General features: G+C 49.4%; 1 protein-coding gene across 1 annotated transcript; it reads right to left on the reverse strand.

Moving 5' to 3' along the window:
* Window positions 1-2,941: 2,941 nt before the first annotated feature.
* LOC143289551 (uncharacterized) lies at window positions 2,942-6,347 on the reverse strand. Its single transcript, XM_076598558.1, has 2 exons — window positions 6,182-6,347; window positions 2,942-3,428 (listed from the first exon to the last, which is right to left on the reverse strand). Exon 2 carries the CDS (start codon window positions 3,425-3,427, stop codon window positions 3,002-3,004), a length of 426 nt encoding a protein of 141 aa, XP_076454673.1. The 5' UTR covers window position 3,428; window positions 6,182-6,347; the 3' UTR covers window positions 2,942-3,001.
* Between the last annotated feature and the right edge of the window lie 1,396 nt (window positions 6,348-7,743).

Below are 7,743 nucleotides of genomic sequence, written 5' to 3' on the forward strand. Positions count from 1 at the left end.
GGGAGGGAAGGGGGGGAGGGGGAAAAGGTCTTGGGTCCCGGGCAGTAATTGGGGGGGGGGGGGAGGGGGGGGGTTTTTAAAAAGGGATGGGGGGGGGAGGGGGAGAAAGGGTTTGTCCCGGGAGTAAAGGGGGGGGTGGGTGGGGGGGGGGGAGGGGGAGAAAGGCTCTCTGAACCGGCAGTTATGGGGGGGGGGGGGGGGAAAAAGGGGAACGCCAAGGGAGGGGGGGGGGAAAGGGGGAAAAAAGGGCAGACCCAGAATGGGGGGGGGGAAAAGGGTGAAAAAAGGGGGAAAAGGCTTTTTCTGAAAAGTGCAGTGTTGGGGGGGGGGGGAGGGGGAGGGGGGGTTTGGGGGGTGAATGGGGGGGGGAAGAGAGGGGGAGAAGGGAGGGAAAGGGTCTTTTGATTCTAAGGGGGGGGAGGGGATGAATTTGGTGGGGGGGGGGGGGGGGAGGGGAGAAAGGGGGGGGAAGAAAAAGGTTTTTCTGATCCCGGGAAATGATGGGGGGGTGGGGGCCCGAAGGCCCCGCGGGTTTGGGGGGGGGGGTTTTGGGGGAGGGGGGGGAAGGGGGGAGGGGGGGGGGGGGAAGGGGAAGGGAAAAAAGGCTCTTGATTCCCCGCAGTGTGGGGGGGGGGGGGGAAGGAAGGGGGGGGGGGGGGAGGGCCCGCCCGGGAAAGGGAAAGGGGGGGGAGGGGGGGAGAAGGCTTCCCCTCTTTCCCGGCAGGGGGGAGGGGGGGGGGAGAGGGGGGGGGGAAAGGAGGGGGGGGGGGGGGGGAGAAGGGGGGAAAAAGGTCGAACCCTTTTCGTAATGGGGGGGGGGGAGGGGGGAGGGGGGGGGGAAAGGGAGAAGGGGGGGGTGGGAGGGGGGGAGGGATTAGAAGGGGGGGGGGGGGAAAAAAGAATTTTTGATCCAAACTGTGAAAGGGGGGGGGGGGGGGGGGGGGGGGAAAAGGGGGGGGGGGGGGGGGGGGGGGGGAGGGGGAGAAAAAAAGGGGGGAAGGCTCTCTATCCAGCAGTGATGGGGGGGGGGGGGGGGGTAGGGGGAAGGGTTTGGGTTTAAAACAGGAGGGGGGATTGGGGGGGGGGGGGGGGAGGGGGGAAGGTTTTGAACCCAGCGTAATGGGGGGGGGGGGGGGGGATTTTGGAAGGGGGGAAAAGGGGGAGGGATGGGTTAATGGGGGGGGGTGGCAGGGGGGGAGGGAGGAGAAAAGGGGGGAAGGGGGGGGTGGGAGGAAGGGGAGAATCTTTCCCTTTGAACGGCAAATGGCGGAAAAAAATGGCACTGAAACCGACGGCAAAACGTGGGCTTTATTCCTTTTCAGATTTTTAACACCTCTCTTCCCCACTTCTCCCCCTTCTTCTCTCTCCTCTTCTTCCATACAAAAAAAATAATAATGTAAAGTAAATATAGTTTATTTACATTGGGCCTTTCATTAAAATTTCAAATAATGTTCCGGGACCCTTAACGAGGGGGAAAAATAACATAAAAGAAACACTCCACACCAAAAAAAAACAAAACCACATGTAAAAAAACTCCAAAAAAAAAATTCCCCTTTTGAAAAACCAGTTTACCCCCAAAAAAGGAAACCCCAAACCCCTTTTCATCTACGTAATTAAAAAAACAAGCATTAAAGCCGCACAGACGGGAAAAAGGGACACCACCTAGAATGCACCCCAAACAGAGAACACCAAAACGCAAGCACGACACGCCCCCACAAAAAGCCTTTAAAAAACAAAGTTGGTTTGCCCCTTTTATTGAGATGTTGGGTCCTACTTCCCAGGAAAAGCCCGGCCGTCTCAGGAGGTTTTTTTTTTTTTTCTTCCTTTGGCAAAAAATTTTTTCCCTTTAAAAATTTGGAACCCCAAAGGGGGAAAAATTTGATGCCCCTTTGGGGCAAGACATTGGTCTTTTTACTTCCCAAAACCCGCCAAAACCCCTCTCCGGGAAAATCAGAGACTGGAAAAAAAAATCAAGTTAAATTTTATTAAAAAACTAATGACAAGAAAATTTAATTTAAAAAATAAGTAATTATGTTTGGAACCTATAATCATAAACACAAAACAACACACCCCACACACCAAAATATATATATTATTGTGTGTTTGTGGTGTGGTGTGTGGTGTGTGTTGGGCGTGGTGGGTGTTTTTGGGGGGTGGGGTGTTTATGCAAACCCAAGGGCCCGATGAGCCCTTTGGGGGATGGTGCGTGTGGCAGGCATCTGCCAAAATATGTGGTTTTTAGCGTATGGATTTGTCCCAAAAGCAGTGAAATTTCCTCCCTTGGGAAAAAATGAAAAAGAAATGAAAAGGGTGGAGGTTTAAAAATAAAGAAAGCCCTTTTTGGGTTTGGGTTTTTTGCACATAAAACCCCAACAACCCTAAAAAAATTTAAATAAAAATTTATGTTTATATATATATATTTTTTTGGTGTGTGTGGGGTGTGGGGTTGGGGTTGTGTGTTTTACATACTTTATATACAAAATAAGAAAGGTCGTTTTTTGTTTTTGCCTGTAGTACTGTTTGTTGGTTTATCAGGTTTTAACAGTAAATCTCACAAGCATAATAAACACACGGAGGACGCCATTCCAGATTCCAAGCTCAAGTGATTATTACCGGAATCTCTCAAATACATCACGAACATGCATTATGCCACAGAAAGAGACCGAGACAGATTCAGATTTCAGATGATTTATTCATTCAAGGCCATAGCCCCATATGAAAAGGGGGCGATAACAGAGTTTAACATGCGTTACTACAATCATGTAGATACAATAAGCACAACTAGATACCACAAGCAATAAGGATTCGAGCGTTTCTCTCATTTGAAGTGCTCGAAATAAATACAAAGTTAGACTGCACATAGCGTTATTTTAAAGACAGAGAGAGAGAGAGAGAGAGAGAGAGGAGAGAGAGAGCGTGGTGTTCACCATCACACACACACACACACACACACACACACGTCAGTGCACACCTACTACGTCACATCTAACCTGAAGCGTCATCACAGCTCATCCCGAGAAGAACAAACGCCGTCCTTGCAGACCTTCTCTGCCTCCTCTTCCCGTTGCTCCAGTCGTTCGCGGAGATCATTGACGTCCTTCAGGAGGTTCTGTATCGTCATGACCGCGGAGTTCCTGGCGTGCTCCTCTTCCTGGAGCGCTCTGACCAGCATCTGGTTCTTCCTCTCCAGCTCCTGGTTGTCCTTCGTCAGCCACTCCACTTGCAGCCGGACCCGTTCCAGGCGTTCTCGGAGCTCAGTGACGTTGTCTCCCTTTTTGATTGGGTCTTCAGAGGCGTCATCGGATGGTTTGGATTTTTCTGCTGCTGCTGCTACTGTTGTTGTTAATATTATTGTTGCTGTTATCATTATTATCATCGTTGTTGACGTGAGCGTTGGGAGGAGGAGGTAGGTGGAGTGGGTCGTCATTCTGAAACATGTATTGACATACGTTACTGCGTTTCACCATGCTTTAACTTCATCATCATCAATATTGTAGCAGCAGCAACATTGTCGTTGTCGTCGTCGTTTTTCGTTTGTTTGTTTGCTTCTTTGTTTGTTTGGGTTGTTTTGTTGTTGTTGTTGTTGTTGTTTTTTATCTGTTTATTTTTGTTTGGTTTGGTTTCAGTTTTTTGTTGTTGTTGTTGTTTTGTTTTTGCTTCTAAACCGTTTGAGTATCGGGTCCAGTTCAAAAGACTATTTTGACACAGGAAATGATTATGCTTGTCATTTCTGGTTGTTCCCTTGTTTTCCCCGTTTTATTCCTCGTTCGTTCTGATATTTCTCAGCCAGGGGATGGAGGAGGTGGGGGGAGGGTGATGTCCATCATCATGCGCTGGTCCATATAATATCCATCATAAAATTGATAATGACACACACACGCGCGCGCGTTCGCACACGCACGCACGCACACACAAATATACACAAAAAAACACACATGCACACACACGACCATGTCGTAACGCTTGCTCGAGCACACGCACACACACACACACCCACCACCGTTCTCCCCCCCCCCAACACCCCCACACCCACACCCCACAGCCACCAGTCTCCCCCCCCCCCCCCCCCCCACCCCCCAACACGTCACCCCACCCCAACACACACACACCCACAGCCACCAGTCTCCCCCCCCCCCTCCCAACACTCACACAACCCACAGCACCGGGTCTCTCCCCCCCCCCCCCCCCCCCAACCACACACACCACAGCCACAGTCTCCCCCCCACACACACACACACCACACTCCACACCACCAGTCTCCCCCCCCCCAACCACACACACACACACACACCCACCAGTCTCCCCCCCCCCCCCACCCACCACCACACCACACCCCAGCCGGTCTCCCCCCCCCCCCCAAACCCGCACCACCCACCACACCCCCCCAGCCCCCCCCTCCCCCCCCACCCCCCCCCAACACGCAACACACACACACCACAGCCACCAGTCTCCCTCCCCCCCCCCCAACCACCACCACAAACCACACACCCCACAGCCACCAGTCTCTCCCCCCCCCCCCCCCACACCACACACACACACCACGCCACCATGTCTCCTCTCCCCCCCCCACCTCACAACACACACACAGCCACCAGTTCCCCCCCCCCCCAACACACACCCCCCACCCCCACACACACACCAGTCTCCAGCCCCCCCCCCCCCAACACGGCACACAAACACATCAAATACAACGCCAACGGTCATTCCCCCACCCCCAAACACGCACACACACACACACCCCACAGCCACCAGTACCTCCTCCCACCCCCCCCCCCCAACCCGCACCCACAACACACACACCAACCCACTCTCCACCCCAGTCTCTCCCCCCCCCCCCCCCCCCCACACACGCACACAACACAGCCACCAGTCTCTCCCCCCCCCCAACCCACCCCCACACACACACACAGCCACCACACCAGTCTCCTCCCCCCCCACCAACACGCCACCCCACCCCCCCCCACACACACACACCACACACAGCCACCAACCTCTCCATCCCCACCCCCGGACTGGCACATGGTAGTGAATAAATTGTACGAAACGCAAACGGTCAAACTTTTTTTCTTTGTTTTTTAAGAACATGGTCTTGCTTTATTTAGTTAGCTGGTTGATTAAACTGCTTGAATGATATCATTATGAAAAAAAAAAGACTTTGCAAGCATGGACAGAGCACTGCATGACGCACCAGTTTAATCTTTCATTCATTATTAATGCAGTTATGTGAAATATGGTATCCTTATGCGCATTGTATGGTATGTCTTCATAAGAATACTTTTAAAAATCATTAAAAAATAAATAAAAACGTTTATCAAAGTCATAAAAAAGAAAAAAAGGACTGCCAGCAGGGCCAGAGTACTGCAAAATGCTCATAAATAACTAATTCAACGGGTTTGTTTTTTTTTACTCACTTGTGTAAACAAAGTGAGTCTATGTTTTAACCCGGTGTTCGGTTGTCTGTGTGTGTGTGTGTGTGTGTGTCCGTGTGTCTGTGTGTCTGTGTGTCCGTGGTAAACTTTAACATTGACATTTTCTCTGCAAATACTTTTTCAGTTGACACCAAATTTGGCATAAAAATAGGAAAAATTCAGTTCTTTCCAGTCATCTTGTTTAAAACAATATTGCACCTGTGGAATGGGCACAAAAAAATAAAAAGAAGCCTAATTATATGCAAACTGCATTTACTGTTATATCTATATTTTTTGTATTCTCTAAACTTGGCACTTTGACCTCTTATTCTGACACAACAACAAGAGGAGTCATTATTATCATTTTTTGTTCAAACAGGAACTTCATTTGCTAAGCATGGAAGTTTTATTTATTTTGCAAACGTTTTGGTGCAGATAGTAAACAAGGGAAATTACTCTGTAATTAATGCTAGGGGACGTAATTTATCACAAGTGAGTCTTGAAGGCCTTGCCTCTCTTGTTCTGTATGAAAACTAGTAATAGTATTCGTTATGTTTTGTTTGTCGTAATGCCCGCAATGTCCTTTTTTTTATTTTTTTTTTTTAAGTAAACATCCAACATGTCCTTCTTTCCTTTATGTAATGTATGTTTCCAACATAGGTGTGCCACGGTTTTTTTTAAGACTTTATACAACAAATAAAGACGAAGCATCTCCTTCACAGCAAAGTAAAAAAAAACAACAACAAAAAAACCAACTAAAAACGTATAATCACCTGGTGGATTTATATCTTCTCTTCCCGAACTTCCGTGGTTATAGGTGGGCTATCCTACAGCTTACAACAGCAAACTTCAGTTTGTCAGTGATGTTACACCTGTGATACTAGTCTGAACTGGGTTGTATTTTAACATAGAGACAAGTTACGTGCATGCTGGGCAGAGCTTCCCGTCATCTTCGCTGACGTGTCAGAAGGGGATTGGTTGTGTGACTGGGGAAGTACAGAAACGGTCCACGTGCACTGGGCCCCGGCGAAGACTGACACATCACGTGAGCACTGAGCAGCCTGTGTCGTCATAAAAGACGTCATGAGTATTTGACGTCAGAGGGTTGCTGACGTGTTTATCGGCCAACTGTCAAGAATTGTCGTGAATATACATGAGTTAGTACAGCATGGTACTATCGATTTGTGCTGTTGTTCTCGTGTTGTATTCGCTGTGCGTGGTAGGACTTGAAACACAAACACAATCGACAAGCACTATCGCTTGCTGCGCAAAGTGTATGTGAATAATTTGCATGCTTACCTGTGCAGACATGCACACAGATATGCGGTTGGCAAGCACGTTTAGATATGATGATAGGCAGTAACACACGGCGCTCGCGCATTCGCACACACACACACACACACACACACACACAAACAATCACACACACTTTGTCTCGTTGACACACAAGCGCGTGCACACACACGCGCGCGCTCCTCAAGTTTCTGCCAGTCCTTTCTTTGGACATCGTGGAAACAAAGTATGTTAGTGTGTGTGTGTGTCTGTCTGTCTGAGTGTGTGTGTGTGTCTGTCTGTCTGTCTGAGTGTGTGTGTGTGTGTGTGTGTGTGTGTGTCAGTGTGTGAGTAAGCGTGTGTGTGCCGCGGCCGTGCACGGCAAGACTTCAGTAACTTAGAACACCGGCGGAGGTTAGGCAATTGCTATTCTGAGGAATCGAGGAAGGAAGGTGGAGGATGATAGCAGGAGAAAGGTGGTGGCAGAATGGTTAAGGCGCTTATCTGTCTGCCAATACAGAGTCTCAGAACAACTGACTCGGAGGGTCTGGATTCGAATCCCGCCGCTGGCCACCTTTGTTTCCAAACTTTGACTGGAAACTTAAACTCAGTGAGCGTCTAGTTATTCGGGTGAAACAATTAACCGATGTCTCGTGTGCAGTACGCACTTGGCTGGCAACAAAAAAGTGTCACAGTTGTCAGTGGAAAAATTCCGAAGAAGAAATCCAGATAGCCTAACACTGAAATATATTCTAATGCGCTCAAGGCCTGACAAAGCGCGTTGGGTTATGTTGCTGATCAGGCAGGCTGGTGTTGCATATTTGGATTAGTTCGAACGCTGTTATGCCCTCGGTCTTCGCGAAACTGAAACACTCAGGCTGAGGAATCACTGAGAACTCGACATCGTTACCTGAGCCCTGGAGACAACTTCTGAAGCAGTCGGTGATGGACACACGCCGGTAAACGCCAAAGTGTAGTCTGTTTGTGTCACTATCACTATACAGACGTACAATACAAGACACTACAGTGGTTTTCACAATGACAGTCTCACTTAGCAGTGCTG

Source organism: Babylonia areolata, chromosome 14 (assembly GCF_041734735.1).
Source record: "Babylonia areolata isolate BAREFJ2019XMU chromosome 14, ASM4173473v1, whole genome shotgun sequence".
NCBI lineage: Eukaryota > Metazoa > Mollusca > Gastropoda > Neogastropoda > Buccinidae > Babylonia > Babylonia areolata.